This window comes from Anomaloglossus baeobatrachus, chromosome 4, assembly GCF_048569485.1.
Source record: "Anomaloglossus baeobatrachus isolate aAnoBae1 chromosome 4, aAnoBae1.hap1, whole genome shotgun sequence".
Classification (NCBI taxonomy): Eukaryota; Metazoa; Chordata; class Amphibia; order Anura; family Aromobatidae; genus Anomaloglossus; species Anomaloglossus baeobatrachus.
In genome coordinates this window covers 674172232-674188415 of record NC_134356.1, presented here as the reverse complement: position 1 = coordinate 674188415, position 16184 = coordinate 674172232, and the positions used below count along the sequence as shown (strand labels likewise).

General features: G+C 48.8%; 1 protein-coding gene across 1 annotated transcript in view; it reads left to right on the top strand.

Annotated features, from left to right (window-relative positions):
* The window catches only part of LOC142304364 (diacylglycerol O-acyltransferase 2-like), a 48545-nt gene that overhangs the window by 13283 nt on the left and 19078 nt on the right, over nucleotides 1-16184 (top strand). Inside the window, exons 2-7 of the mRNA XM_075346668.1 lie at nucleotides 930-1168; nucleotides 2684-2779; nucleotides 5185-5292; nucleotides 5908-5978; nucleotides 7484-7688; nucleotides 12494-12668. Coding sequence (XP_075202783.1) covers nucleotides 2707-2779; nucleotides 5185-5292; nucleotides 5908-5978; nucleotides 7484-7688; nucleotides 12494-12668 — 632 coding nt within the window. The 5' untranslated portion in view covers nucleotides 930-1168; nucleotides 2684-2706. The remainder of the gene's footprint in view (nucleotides 1-929; nucleotides 1169-2683; nucleotides 2780-5184; nucleotides 5293-5907; nucleotides 5979-7483; nucleotides 7689-12493; nucleotides 12669-16184) is intronic.

The window sequence follows — 16184 nt, the reverse complement described above, 5'->3', positions numbered from 1 at the left end:
CAGGTGAGATCTGTATATACAGGTAATAATCACTGTGTACAGGTGAGGTCTGTATATAGAGGTAATGATCACTGTGTACAGGTGAGGACTGTATATAGAGGTAATAATCACTGTGTACAGGTGAGAACTGTATATAGAGGTAATAATCACTGTGTACAGGTGAGGTCTGTATATACAGGTAATAATCACTGTGTACAGGTGAGGTCTGTATATACAGGTAATAATCACTGTGTACAGGTGAGGTCTGTATATACAGGTAACAATCACTGAGTACAGGTGAGATCTGTATATACAGGTAATAATCACTGTGTACAGGTGAGGTCTGTATATACAGGTAATAATCATTGTGCACAGGTGAGATCTGTATATACAGGTAGTAATCATTGAGTACAGGTGAGATCTGTATATACAGGTAATAATCACTGTGTACAGGTGAGATCTGTATATACAGGTAGTAATCATTGAGTACAGGTGAGATCTGTATATACAGGTAATAATCATTGTGCACAGGTGAGATCTGTATATACAGGTAGTAATCATTGAGTACAGGTGAGTTATGTATATACAGGTAATAATCATTCTGTACAGGTGAGGTCTGTATATACAGGTAATAATCATTGTGCACAGGTGAGATCTGTATATACAGGTAATAATCACTGTGTACAGGTGAGGTCTGTATATACAGGTAATAATCATTGTGCACAGGTGAGGTCTGTATATAGAGGTAATAATTACTATGTACAGGTGAGGTCTGTATATACAGGTAATAATCACTGTGTACAGGTGAGGTCTGTATATACAGGTAATAATCACTGTGTACAGGTGATGCCTCTATATACAAGTAATGTCTTTATATACAGGCGATGTCTCTATGTACAGGTGATGCCTTGTGCACCTGTCTTTATACAGTGCATTGTATATGTGTGCAGGTGACATCGGCTGCGGAGGCTCGGGTGAGGTCGGCTGCGGAGGCTCGGGTGAGGTTGGCTGCGGAGGCTCGGGTGAGGTCGGCTGCGGAGGCTCGGGTGAGGTTGGCTGCGGAGGCTCGGGTGAGGTCGGCTGCGGAGGCTCGGGTGAGGTCGGCTGCGGAGGCTCGGGAGAGGTCGGCTGCGGAGGCTCGGGTGAGGTCGGCCACCCTCGTTGACCAAAGACGTCTCTTCATGTCCCGGTAACTCGACCTATTTGCTTTTATCTTGTTTTAATTCTCCTCTCTTTACTATTTAGGATTTGTTTGTTACAAATGTACTAGGTAATGGCACCCCCCAAAATTCCCAAGTTGTGTGAATAGAATGATTTAATAATAGCTGAAATATGGGAGAAATGACTCTCGTGAACGTCAGAAGACAACTGACCTGACCATTAGATGATGAAGGAGAAAATGAAGGGTTCCGTAGCCATCATCATCCATCAGGTCCGTAGCCATCATCAGCCATCATCCAGCCTTCATCAGCAGTCCTCAAACCTGATGTCATTTCCCACTCATCTTCATGGGCCCATTGGTCAACATGTTCTACAATTGTCATCCAAAATGTAGGGTAGATAGGTTACCCATAGATGCAGAGGGCCCACATATACCAGAAGCTTGTGCTCGGTGGACCTACATGGATAGCTAGGTGGTTGGATTTACATTCATGGGACCCAGAACCCATCTATCTTCTCATGGCTGCCACATATAGGAAGGACAATTGCTCGATAGAGACCACCTCTGCTCTAAGTAACTCCCTCAGCCCATACCTAACCTAAGCTTGACACGATTTCTGACAGCCACCACAGGATTCCCCATCAGTTTGGATCCAAGGATTCCCACAGCAAACTTTCCAAAGACCTACAATTTCCAAACTGTGATTGATAATAATAAGGATAAGCTAAGATTTGGGATCAAAAACACTGACCTGGGAGGGAAGTTTGGGTGGTTGAGGCCTCCGAGAATTAGCACTTTGAGGTGAGAAATTCCACCTCCAATGAATAGTTCATAACAGCTGAAGGCACTTACCGATCATTGCCAGAATTTTGGTGGAAGTTCCAACACTTCCACTTTCACTGACATTTCTAAAACTGAGTAAATTACATATGGCCTATGTTACTCCTCGCCCTGAAGATCTAGGTCCTGTTGTAGCAGGGTACCAGAGTTATGAACCTTTGCCAGGAGGACAGCATTTTTCTATAGGACCTTTACCTCTTGGTACAGCTCAGGTCATAAACCCATTGTTCTTCACCATCGTGTGCTCTGAGTCTTGACCCATTTTTATGCCGGCACTACCTTCTTCTTGGCCAATTATGAAACTGAAAACTCTCCGATATATTAGAGATGTCCACCAACATGGAATGGGTAATTGTTAAAAAAATTAATCAGTACTCCATCTAATAACCACTTCCATGTAAGCAACAGTTTTGGCCAAGTGTAAGGATCTATTAACCTTTTTACCTTCTAGTTGGATCTTGAGTCTCATTATAGCTGGACATGTACAGTCTTCGTAAGAAGACAATCAACCCTCAGTTCCTCTGATTCCAAGGGAAAAGTTTGAGACTGATTGGAAGCCTACGGCAGCCCAAGTTTGGTTACAAATACCAATCAGAAAGCATGATAGTCTAAATGGTGGGAGGAAGTGATATGGAGATATGTGGTTGACTCTGCTTCCTAAATGAGGACAACCAATGTTATGGCTTGTGTTCCCATTGCCAGGTGACACAATTACGAGGCCCAGGATGGACGACTCTGTGAGAAAACATGTCTTGTCCATTAGCGTTTTCCAGTGGGTGATGACGTTTCTTCTGATGGGTAAGTGGAAGGAACATTATAGCCTATATCACTGGGTTTATCAGTCTGGAAAATCCACACTAGACATGGCCACAGACCCACAGTCTAGCCGAAAAATGAGCCCACACCGGTCTGAACATACTTTGTATACTTGGGATACTCTGAGCTGTACACTTAGAACTGACCCATGAATGAGTCGAGATGTGGTGACAGGGTGTTTGTTCCAGAGGGAAACTAGCCAAGTCAACCATTCCATATGATAGTGTCATGGTCATCGGGGGAGAGCAGGGACCGGGGCTGGCTCCTAGACTGGCCCTCAGATTAGGGGGGCCCTGGCTATCCCTTATCTCAAAGTTACCTCTGATGGTGAGGATGTCTGAGCCACCAGCCTGACCCTGATCCTGACCAGCCGTGATCAAACACCCCATCCATACCCCAGGGGTGGGGGGTACTGGACAGGAGCATGTTAACGCCAACACCAAACTCTATCACGCAGCATGCTCACAGAGTAATCTGACAACAATGATAAGGAGGAAAACAAAGAGCAGAGAGTAAATAACCAGCTGACAGGAGGAATTCTACACCAAGCAACACGCAGTAAATCAACAGATAATGGAACACAACAGCACACAGACCGGTTTAGCCAAATACTATAGTCGGCATGGGAAGACAATTTCCTCCATCTTAAAAAAGGGGGGAGTAACTGTGATAGCTCTCATAACATGTGATCCAAAAGGTAACCAGCAGGATAGCAGAAATTAACTCATGCTAGACCAATCAGTAATGAACACACAGCTGGTTGAAGCCCGAGCCTGTCTGTACTACTCAGAAGCACCAGAAAAAGCATAGTGAGAAGTGTCAGTGTATGTAGTCTGAATAGCGTCTGATGCCGCCATGACACTTGGCGAATTTAGAGCCAAACTGAAACCTCTATGCTTTCTCTAGCCCAATCTCTCCAGAAGCTGGAGCTACTGTCGGGGTCTACATCTCCACCAACCCCACCAATTATGGCATAAGGCTTTAGCTTCACATTTTTGGACAAGTCACAGCCCCCTACAACATCAGCTTTCTCCTCCACTACTGCTATCCAATATTCCAGGATCTTTTTCACAGCTGGATGATAGATATGTACCGCCCCACGGGCTCGGCTGTGACCGCCGAGCCACTCGGATCCGTGCTCATACGGTGGGTGGCTTGAGCTCCTCACGGACCCGGGGGTCACGTCGCTCTGCAAGGGGGTTGGCGCTACACGCAGGGACTTCAGTGGGGGGAAGTTCCACGGCCGGGGCCGCGGTGGTTTGGTAGGGGTGTAAGTTCATGACGCCACCCACGGGTTGTGGTGAATAGATGGACAACACCGCTGCCGTTAACTAGGCCTCCCGGTGACAGTGTTGCGCAGCTTGGTGTTGACCCCTCCGTGGGTAGGGGAGTGATGGTCCCGGGGGCCCGAGGGAGCTGATGAGGCGTGGGAGCGGGTGCGAGCTGGATGCTGGCGCGGTGCAGCGCGGTGCGCGGCCCGAAGGCACTGGTGTACTCACTATGACACAATACACTGGAGTCTCTGGTAAACCAAACAAGATGATGAACGGGGCCCACTGCCGGCTGCAGCTTCTCCCTGAACGGGTTGGTGGTTTCCGCCTTTCTCCTGCACCTTTTTATATGAATGTTTGACTCCTATGCCTAAGCAACGGTAGTCCGCTCCCCGGCTTGCTGGTTGTTGGAAGAGCCCCGTTTGCCCGCAGACGCTGGCCCTTTGGGTCTCTATGCCTTGGCGGTGGCTTTACCCTGTATGGTTGGGCTGTTGTCTTCTAACGGGTCTTGTGTGGGATAGGTCCTTAAGTCCAGTCCTCAATCAGTTGATTTGACTCAGCCCTGTTGATTTGGGGCTTTGTACTGGGTCTGAGTACCCCTCCTGGTGCTCCGGATCCAATCAGTTCCCCGGTTCGGTACCGGCGGGCCACTGCCCGACCCCGGTCCCTATGGTTCCACCGGCTGTAATCCCAGCTCCTGCAGGCGGCCACCACCATCTGCCTCCTTGCCAGAGGTGACTGGGCTCCGACCCAGCCACCTGAGTAGACTGTTGGCAGGCCTGGTCACAGATCTGCCCTTGAACTCAACCTCTCTCCTTCACTGTCAAGACTACTCTTCACTCTGCACTAGAACTTGTACTTGTGTGTCTTTCCCGCCTCCAGGCCTGTGAACTCCTCAGTGGGTGGAGCCAACCACTTGGCTCCACCCTCCTGGTGTGGACATCAAACCTGGAGGGTGGTGAGAAGAGTTTCTTGGTTGGCTGCTGTCACCTTTTCAGGGAGGGGATGTGTGGGCATGGGACTACCTGGGACGACCTGACTAGTCCAGGGCGTCACATGTGCACAGATACTTTCCTGCTGTATTATTTTTACAAATGTGTTTTGTCTCCTTTTTAGGGACATTTTTCACCATCGTTTTGTTGTACTTGTTGTTCACCTCCTTCTGGATCATACCTGTGGTGTATTTCACGTTTCTTCTAATTGATTGGGACACTCCAGTGAAAGGTATGGACTTACTAAACTTTAGCAAAAAATCAAATGAGCATTTGGGGTTTATGAGGTTAACTCATCTTCACTGATTTATCGAAATCACATAGTACTAATAAGAATGACCCAATTGTTATTGTGAGGAACCTATCCAATTCATAGTCCAAGCGTTCCCCACTCCAATAACTCCAGGGATATTCTGGGGCCATCACTAACCTTGGTGGGACACAACTGTCGTATCACCATAGAACAAAGAAACCACTGAAACACGCGATCTGATCTCCAACATTTTGATTAGGTCCATTGTTGAACTTGGGTTCCTTGGGCCACCAGAGGGATCCTAAGGACCTAGCCTCTAGCTAAACAAAACACGTGCACAGACATGGTAGGTTCACAAGTAGATTATTTGTGATCATATCATAAGAAATAGACCTTATGGTATCACTATATTATAAGCCGAAACGCGTAGGTCCATTGTCCTATACATTGTGGTCCACAGTTTGGGTGAGTTACTGCTAATCTACTTTTATACATCCCAATATATCACCAATCTAAAAGAGAACTAGAATGCCACTTGGATGGCGCCCTGGTAATTTCATGCACATATCTATTCTATATGGTCTTTCTTGACAGGTGGTCGTAGAGTACAATGGGTGAGGAGATGGACAATCTGGAAGCATTTCAGAGATTACTTCCCCATAAAGGTAACCTCAGTATTACACACCGTGACCCAAATCTAAGATTTTCCATGTGATTTTGGTTTATTTCCGGTATTATCATCATTGGGTGCCACCATGATGGGATGTCCTATTGGTGGTCATATGGATGGAGTGCCTCCAGAATGTCCTGTCTTCTGCTTTGTGCATGATTTTGGTGATTGCCCTTATCCATCTCATCTTCCTCTTTCTTCTGTGCCTTCATCTCTCCTGATCACGATTATCCTCATCATTGAGTTGGTCCTTCATGGTCTGCATGCAAATTAAGATAGACCTTCATGGCCCTACGTGTTTCAAGCTAAATTCCACAACTACGTTCGTCTTCATTTCCACAATTTTTTTGTCTTCCCTGATCTCAAAACTTTCACAAGAGCAAAAACTGTCACACGGTGTTTGGCTCCTAACTCACCGAGTGTTGTGGTGGCATCAGACACTGTTCAGACTGCAGACACTATGCACAGACAGGCTCGAGCTCAAGCAGCTGTGTGCTCATTAGTGATCAGGCTAGCATGAGTACATTTCTGTTAGCCTACTCGTTGCTTCTTGGATCAGATGTTGCGGAGACTTATCGCAGTTACTTCCCGCCTTTCTAAGATGGAGGAACCTGTCTTCTCATGCCCACTATAGCTTTTGCTCAACTGGTCCCAGCTGCTGTTGTGTTCCAGTAACTGTGTGTTGCTTGGTGTTATGTGGACTTCATCTTGTCTGGTTATTTCCTCCCTGCTTTTAATTTCCTCCTTATCACGTATTGTCTTATATCTCTGTGTGAGCGTGCTGTGTGATAGAGTATTGGGTTCCCCTGTTTGTCCATATCTGTGGGTTCAACCACTCATGTACTGACCCAGCCCCGGGGGTGGGTCGAGAGGGCGTATTAGCTTAGAGCTGGCCAGGAGCAGGGCAAGGAAGGTGGCCCAGACATCTTCACGATTAGGCGTATCTCTGAGTGAAGGGACAGATAGTTGTCCCCTAGCCTGAGGGCCAGTCTAGAAGCCCCGATCCCCTGTTATCCACTTTACTCAGTGCAGACCTGCTGTCAACCAGTTCATGTTGGCAGAGGAGACTGATGCGGGTAGCCATAATTTTCTATGCATTGACCAAAGAATGGAATGGTCAAGTACTATCTGTGTTGCCCATATATCCAACTATGCCATGTAGGATGGGGTCATCATGACTCTTCTATTAGCATCATCATGACCCTATTGATATATTGAGTAGTTGATTGTCCCAAGTCATAGCCCGATCCAATCAATTCAAGCCTGATTAGGCAAAGACATGGCCGAGCTATCCTAAGGGGCAAAGATACATTTTGATGTTCTAGCCCTATATCTAAATACCATTGCAAAAGCACATTGGCTTTTTGCCACCCCCTTTGGCGCCCATCCACTCTACACCGGTGTCACTCCTTTGGTTCAGCATCAGTTTATAGTATGTTCAGTTTTATCGTTTTGGCTCACTTTTGCTTTTATGAAGCTTTGTGTTCTCTACCCTAACAGCTCGTCCAGGCGGCTCCGCTCAGCCCCGACAGGAATTACGTGCTGGGGTGTCACCCCCACGGAATATTCTCAGTTTCGTCCTTCTGTAACTTTGCTACTGAGGCCACCGGTTTCTCTGAGATTTATCCGGGGGTCCGCCCGTGGCTGGCTGTTCTAGCAGGGGTCTTCAGGTTGCCTATATACCGGGACTATATCATGTCGGCAGGTGAGAAGGCTGGAGGTGACAAGAACTCAGTCTACCAGATCTGTATCAACTTTATCGATTTGCAGCATTTTCAACTGTTTTCTTGCTTAAAGTGGATCTTTCGTTTTAATTTTTATTTCATAAATCAATAATACAGGAGACAGAAGAAGGAGGAGATAGAGGCAGACACAGGCATAGAGGGGAGGAGATAGAGGCAGACACAGGCATAGAGGGGAGGAGATAGAGGCAGACACAGGCATAGAGGGGAGGAGATAGAGGCAGACACAGGCATAGAGGGGAGGAGATAGAGGCAGACACAGGCATAGAGGGGAGGAGATAGAGGCAGACACAGGCATAGAGGGGAGGAGATAGAGGCAGACATAGAGGGGAAGGAGATAGAGGCAGACATAGAGGGGAGGAGATAGAGGCAGACACAGGCATAGAGGGGAGGAGATAGAGGCAGACACAGGCATAGAGGGGAGGAGATAGAGGCAGACACAGGCATAGAGGGGAGGAGATAGAGGCAGACATAGAGGGGAAGGAGATAGAGGCAGACATAGAGGGGAGGAGATAGAGGCAGACACAGGCATAGAGGGGAGGAGATAGAGGCAGACACAGGCATAGAGGGGAGGAGATAGAGGCAGACACAGGCATAGAGGGGAGGAGATAGAGGCAGACACAGCCATAGAGGGGAGGAGATAGAGGCAGACACAGGCATAGAGGGGAGGAGATAGAGGCAGACACAGGCATAGAGGGGAGGAGATAGAGGCAGACATAGAGGGGAAGAAGATAGAGGAAGACACAAGCATAGAGGGGAGGAGATAGAGGCAGACATAGAGGGGAAGAAGATAGAGGCAGACACAGGCATAGAGGGGAGGAGATAGAGGCAGACATAGAGGGGAAGAAGATAGAGGCAGGCACAGGCATAGAGGGGAGGAGATAGAGGCAGACACAGGCATAGAGGGGAGGAGATAGAGGCAGACACAGGCATAGAGGGGAGGAGATAGAGGCAGACACAGGCATAGAGGGGAGGAGATAGAGGCAGACATAGAGGGGAAGAAGATAGAGGCAGGCACAGGCATAGAGGGGAAGGAGCTAGAGGCAGACACAGGCATAGAGGGGAGGAGATAGAGGCAGACACAGGCATAGAGGGGAGGAGATAGAGGCAGACACAGGCATAGAGGGGAGGAGATAGAGGCAGACACAGGCATAGAGGGGAAGAAGATAGAGGCAGACACAGGCATAGAGGGGAGGAGATAGAGGCAGACATAGAGGGGAAGGAGATAGAGGCAGACACAGACATAGAGGGGAAGAAGATAGAGGCAGACACAGGCATAGAGGGTAGGAGATAGAGGCAGACATAGAGGGGAAGGAGATAGAGGCAGACACAGACATAGAGGGGAAGAAGATAGAGGCAGACACAGGCATAGAGAGGGAGGAGATAGAGGCAGAAACAGACATAGAGGGGGAGGAGATAAAGGCAGACATAGACATAGAGGGGAAGAGCTAGAGGCAGACACAGACATAGGAGGAGCTAGAGGCAGACACAGGCATAGAGGGGAGGAGCTAGAGGCATACACAGACATAGAAGGGAAGGAGCTAGAGGCAGACACAGACATAGAAGGGAAGGAGCTAGAGGCAGACACAGACATATAGGAGTAGTTAGAGGCATACACAGACATAGAGGGGAAGGATCTAGAGGCATACACAGACATTGAGGGGAAAGAGCTAGAGGCTGACACAGACATGGAGGGGAAGGAGCTAGATGCAGACACAGACATTAGAGGGGAAGAAAATAGAGGCTGACACAGACATAGAGGGGAAGGCATAGAGGCAGAAACAGACATAGAGGGGGAGGAGATAAAGGCAGACATAGACATAGAGGGGAAGATCTAGAGGCAGACACAGACATAGGAGGAGCTAGAGGAAGACACAGGCATAGAGGGGAGGAGCTAGAGGCATACACAGACATAGAGGAGAAGCTAGAGGCAGACGCAGACATAGAAGGGAAGGAGCTAGAGGCAGACACAGACATGGAGGGGAAGGAGCTAGATGCAGACAGAGACATTAGAGGGGAAGAAAATAGAGGCTGACACAGACATAGAGGGGAAGAAGCTAGAGGCTGACACAGACATGGAGGGGAGGAGATAGAGGCAGACACAGGCATAGAGGGGAAGAAGATAGAGGCGGACATAGAGGGGAAGAAGATAGAGGCGGGCACAGGCATAGAGGGGAGGAGATAGAGGCAGACACAGGCATAGAGGGGAGGAGATAGAGGCAGACATAGAGGGGAAGGACTTAGAGGCAGACACAGGCATAGAGGGGAGGAGATAGAGGCAGACATAGAGGGGAAGAAGATAGAGGCAGACACAGGCATAGAGGGGAGAAGATAGAGGCAGACACAGGCATAGAGGGGAGGAGATAGAGGCAGACATAGAGGGGAAGGATATAGAGGCAGACACAGGCATAGAGGGGAGGAGATAGAGGCAGACATAGAGGGGAAGAAGATAGAGGCAGACATAGGCATAGAGGGGAGGAGATAGAGGCAGACATAGAGGGGAAGGATATAGAGGCAGACACAGGCATAGAGGGGAGGAGATAGAGGCAGACATAGAGGGGAAGAAGATAGAGGCAGACACAGGCATAGAGGGGAGGAGATAGAGGCAGACATAGAGGGGAAGAAGATAGAGGCAGACACAGGCATAGAGGGGAGGAGATAGAGGCAGACATAGAGGGGAAGAAGATAGAGGCAGACACAGGCATAGAGGGGAGGAGATAGAGGCAGACACAGGCATAGAGGGGAGGAGATAGAGGCAGACACAGGCATAGAGGGGAGGAGATAGAGGCAGACACAGGCATAGATGGGAAGAAGATAGAGGCAGACACATCCATAGAGGGGAGGAGATAGAGGCAGACACAGGCATAGAGGGGAGGAGATAGAGGCAGACATAGAGGGGAAGAAGATAGAGGCAGACACAGGCATAGAGGGGAGGAGATAGAGGCAGACATAGAGGGGAAGGAGATAGAGGCAGACACAGGCATAGAGGGGAAGAAGATAGAGGCAGACACAGCCATAGAGGGGAGGAGATAGAGGCAGACACAGGCATAGAGGGGAGGAGATAGAGGCAGACATAGAGGGGAAGAAGATAGAGGCAGACACAGGCATAGAGGGGAGGAGATAGAGGCAGACACAGGCATAGAGGGGAGGAGATAGAGGCAGACACAGGCATAGAGGGGAAGAAGATAGAGGCAGACACAGCCATAGAGGGGAGGAGATAGAGGCAGACACAGGCATAGAGGGGAGGAGATAGAGGCAGACACAGGCATAGAGGGGAAGAAGATAGAGGCAGACACAGGCATAGAGGGGAGGAGATAGAGGCAGACATAGAGGGGAAGGAGATAGAGGCAGACACAGACATAGAGGGGAAGGAGATAGAGGCAGACACAGGCATAGAGGGTAGGAGATAGAGGCAGACATAGAGGGGAAGGAGATAGAGGCAGACACAGACATAGAGGGGAAGAAGATAGAGGCAGACACAGGCATAGAGAGGGAGGAGATAGAGGCAGAAACAGACATAGAGGGGGAGGAGATAAAGGCAGACATAGACATAGAGGGGAAGATCTAGAGGCAGACACAGACATAGGAGGAGCTAGAGGAAGACACAGGTATAGAGGGGAGGAGCTAGAGGCATACACAGACATAGAGGAGAAGCTAGAGGCAGACGCAGACATAGAAGGGAAGGAGCTAGAGGCAGACACAAACATATAAAAGTAGCTAGAGGCATACACAGGCATAGAGGGGAAAGAGCTAGAGGCTGACACAGACATGGAGGGGAAGGAGCTAGAGGCTGACACAGACATGGAGGGGAAGGAGCTAGAGGCATACACAGACATAAAGGGGAAGAAGATAGAGGCTGACACAGACATAGAGGGGAAGGAGATAGAGGCAGACACAGACATAGAGGGGAAGGAGATAGAGGCAGACACAGATATAGAGGGAAAGGAGCTAGAGACAGACACCGACATAGAGGGAAAGGAGATAGAGGCAGACACAGGCATAGAGGGGAAGGAGATAGAGGCAGACACAGATATAGAGGGAAAGGAGATAGAGGCAGACACAGATATAGAGGGAAAGGAGATAGAGGCAGACACAGACATACAGGAAGAGCTAGAGGCAGACACAGACATAGAAGGGAAGGAGCTAGAGACAGACACAGACATAGAGGAGGAGCTAGAGGCAGACACAGACATAGAGGAAGAGCTAGAGACAGACACAGACATAGAGGGGAAGGAGCTAGAGGCAGACACACACATACAGGAAGAGCTAGAGGCATATAGAGGAGGAGCTAGAGACAGACACAGACTGCAAGTTCTTCTGAAACGACAGTTAGTTTTCCATTGAATTTTATGAGCACCAACCATCATCTTCTGTCTCAGTAATGGGAAAGCGTATTCAAAAAAGACACATTTTACCCTTGAATCCAGAAAAGTGAGAATGAATGATCAATCCAGGTGGAGAAAGAAACAGATTTCTCTATTTTTATATGAAATACTGGTTTATGAAATAGATAAATCAATAAATAAATGAATTTTATGTTTGTAGACGTCAATTCAATCGGCAAAAAAAGCCAAAATTGTATAATGAAGTACCATGACTGAACACCAGATGGCGATGTCGAGCTTTCCCGTTGTGCTGTTCTATGGTGTTATTTGTGCACTATTCTGGGCAGGAATCCCATATACCACAGCTGATATTCTATATTACACATAGTTTGTGTCATTCCTTAGTGTTTTGCTCATTATCTCACCCCCTCCTTCTTACCTAGGCACTATCCCTGTGAGTAAAGACAGCCTTCAGTACCTCCTGTCCTGCTGTGGTACGGGGAATGCGGTTTTCATCGTGGTCGGAGGGGCGGCCGAGTCCCTGCAGAGCAGCCCCGGGGAGCATTCCGTGACTCTGAGCAACAGGAAAGGATTTGTACGACTCGCCTTGGAAAACGGGTAGGTCCCAATACCAGTGAGTGCAGCCTTGGGTAGCGGACGGCCAAAAATACATACATAGCAATAATGTAATTAAAGGATACATAAATATAATTTCACTAGCTGTAGTACCTGGCGTTACCCGGGATAGTAACTGTCTCTGTCTCTCTTCTCTCCCAGTCTCTGTGTGTGTCTCTGTCTGTCTCTTTCCTTGTCTCTCTGTGTCTGTCTGTCTGTCTCTATCTCTGTGTCTGTCTCTATGTCTGTGTCTGTCTGTCTCTCTCTTGCCCCATCTGTCTCTTTCCCTGTCTGTCTCTTTCCCCGTCTGTCTCTTTCCCTGTCTGTCTCTTTCCCCGTCTGTCTCTTTCCAGGTCTGTCTCTTTCCAGGTCTGTCTCTCTCTTGGACCATCTGTCTCTTTCCAGGGCTGTCTCTTTCCCTGTCTGTCTCTTTCCCTGTCTGTCTCTTTCCAGGTCTGTCTCTCTCTTGCCCCATCTGTCTCTTTCCAGGTCTGTCTGTCTCTTGCCCCATCTGTCTCTTTCCAGGTCTGTTTCTTTCCAGGGCTATCTCTTTCCCCGTCTGTCTCTTTCCCCGTCTGTCTCTTTCCCCATCTCTTTCCCCATCTGTCTCTTTCCAGGTCTGTCTCTTTCCTTGTCTGTCTATTTCCCCGTCTGTCTCTTTCAAAGTCTGTCTCTTTCCCTGTCTGCTTGTCTCTGTCTGTCTCTTTCCAGGTTTGTCTTTTTACCTGTCTGTCTTCCCGTCTCCTTCCTGTCTCTTTCCCTGTCTGTCTCTTTCCTTGTCTGTCTCTATTTCTCTGTCTCTTTCCCTGTCTGTCTCTTTCTGTCTCTCTCTATCTGTCTCCCCACTGACATCATGTTACCTCAGCTTTTTATACTATGAATGTCTTTTGTTCCTATAACAACCAATCATAGCTCCTATTAATAAACTGTAGTTCCAGGCTCCATTTATTTGAATGGAGCCATGTTTTTTGGAGAGTAACTGTAAAGCGCAGGGTTACATTTTCCTGTGAAAACATAGTCTACGACGTTCCCTGGGTCACATGAGGCATCTGTGCAAAATTTCATGATTGTAAATGCAACGGTGCGGATTTCTTTAGCGGACATACACACACATACATACACACACACACACTCAGATTTATATATTAGATTAGAGCACTTTGGAAATCCCTGTTTGTTCTTCAGGATTCCTCGATGATCGGCTTCTTCAGAAAAGAGGACGGAAACTCTAGTGCCACCTACTGGAAGTAGCAATCCTAAAAGTCAAAACGAGCATTGCCTTATGACTTAGGATAAAAGCTAATCTAGAGTTTGTATTGGCAAACATGCGTTTCGGGGTGTTTGCCCTTCATCAGTGCATTAGTAGCCATGCAATGCTCCTCTGGGAAACTAAGTATTCAAATTTCCTCTTGAAAGATGAGGAGGTCTTGAACTCTAGCATCTCCTATTGGAAGTACCAATGCTAAAAGTCAATCCTTTAAGGAGGCTTCCCATATGACTTAGGATAAAAGCCAAACCAGAATCTCTAGTTGCAGAAACGTGTTTCGGTGTTTTAATCCTCCTCTGTGCAAAGCAGGAGATCTGATTGTATGAGGTGCTTCTCACTGTGGTCTAAGAGGTAACAACTCTTCCTGTGGAGAGTCCCATGCTTGAAATGCCAGTATAAGGAGCCTTATAAGCCATGCAATGCTCCTCTGGAAAATTAAATATGCAAATTGCCTCTTCAGAGAGGAAGAAAACTCTAGTGCCACCTATTGCAAGTAGCAATCCTAAAAGTCAGTACCGACCCTTTAACGAGCCTTGTTACATGACTTAGGATAAAAGCCAATCCAGAATCTCTATTCGCAGAAACATTTTGGAAGTGTTGATCCTAAGCAGTGCAAAGCAGTAGATCTGAGTGGCTGTATGAGATGCTTCTCACTGGGGCCTGAGGGGTAACATCTCTTCTTGTGCAGAGTGACATGCATGACATGCCAGTGAAAGGAGACTTATAAGCCATACAATGCTCCTCTGGGAAATAAATTGCCTCTTCAGAGAGGAAGATGACTTGAACTCTTATGCCACCTATTGAAAAAGGCAATCCGAAAAGTCAACACAGACCATTTAACGAGCCTTGCCACATGACTTAGGATAAAAGCCAAACCAGTCTGTCTATTTGCAGAAACATGTTTTGGGGTATTGATCCTCCTCAGTGCAAAGCAGAAGATCTGAATTAACTGTATGAAAGGTTTCTGGCTGAGGTCCAAGGGGTAACAGCTGTTCTATATGTCTTCTTACACTGGCATGTCACTCTCTACAAGGATAGACCTTACCCCTTAGATCTCAGTTCTTCTAGACACTGGACACTTGTACACAGTTTTTGGAGAAATTTGGCAGGAGGTCATTCCCAACATCTTAGAGAACTCACCCCCGATCTTCTGTGTATGAGGCTTGTGATCAAGGCTGTCTCTTGATCTCAGATGGATTGATGTGAGATCTGGGCTCTGCGGGGGCCGTATCAGGTGCTTTGGGGGCTGGATCAGGGCTCTGCAGGGGATGGATCATGCTCTGCGGTGGCTGGATCAGGCTCTGCGGGGACTCCATCAAGCTCTGAGGGGACCAGATCAAGCTCTGCGGGGGCTGGATCATTCTCTGCGAGGGCTAGATCAGGCTCTGCAGGGGCCAGGTCTGGCTTTCCGGGGGCTGGATCAGGCTCTGCAGGGACTGGATCAGGCTCTAGTGGGGGCAAGATCAGGCTCTGCGGAGGCTGGATCAGGCTCTATGGGGGCCAGATCAGGCTTTGCAGGGGCCAGATCAGAGCTCTGCGGGGGCTGGATCATTCTCTGCGAGGGCTAGATCAGGCTCTGCGGGGGCCAGGTCAGGCTTTCCAGGGGCTGGATCAGGCTCTGCAGGGGCTGGATCAGGCTCTACGGGGGCCAGATCAGGCTCTGCGGAGGCTGGATCACGCTCTGCGGGGGCCAGATCAGGCTCTTTGGAGGCTGGATCAGGCACTTTGGAGGTTGTATCAGGGCTCTGCAGTGGCTGGATCAGGCTCTATGGGGGCTAGGTTAGGCTCTACAGGGGCCAGATCAGGGCTCTGCAGGTGGCTGGGTCAGGATCTGCGGGGGCCAGGTCAGGCTTTCCGTGGGCCAGATCAGGCTCTGCAGGTGGCTGGATCAGGCTCTTTGGAGGCTGGATTAGGCGCTTTGGAGGCTGGATTAGGGCCCTGCAGTGGCTGGATCATGGTTCTGTGGGGGCCAGATCAGGCACTACAGGGGGCTGGATCAGACTCTTTGGAGGCTGGATCAGGGCTCTGCAGTGGCTGGATCAGGGTTCTGCGGGGGCTGGATCAGGGCTCTGCGAGGGCTGGTTCAGGGCTCTGTGGGGGCCGGATCAGGCGCTTTGGAGGCTGGATCAGGCGCTTTGCAGGCTGGATCAGGGCTCTGCAGTGGCTGGATCAGGGTTCTGCGAGGGCTGGATCAGGGCTCTGCAGTGGCTGGATCAGGGTTCTGCGGGGGCTGGATCAGGGCTCTGCGAGGG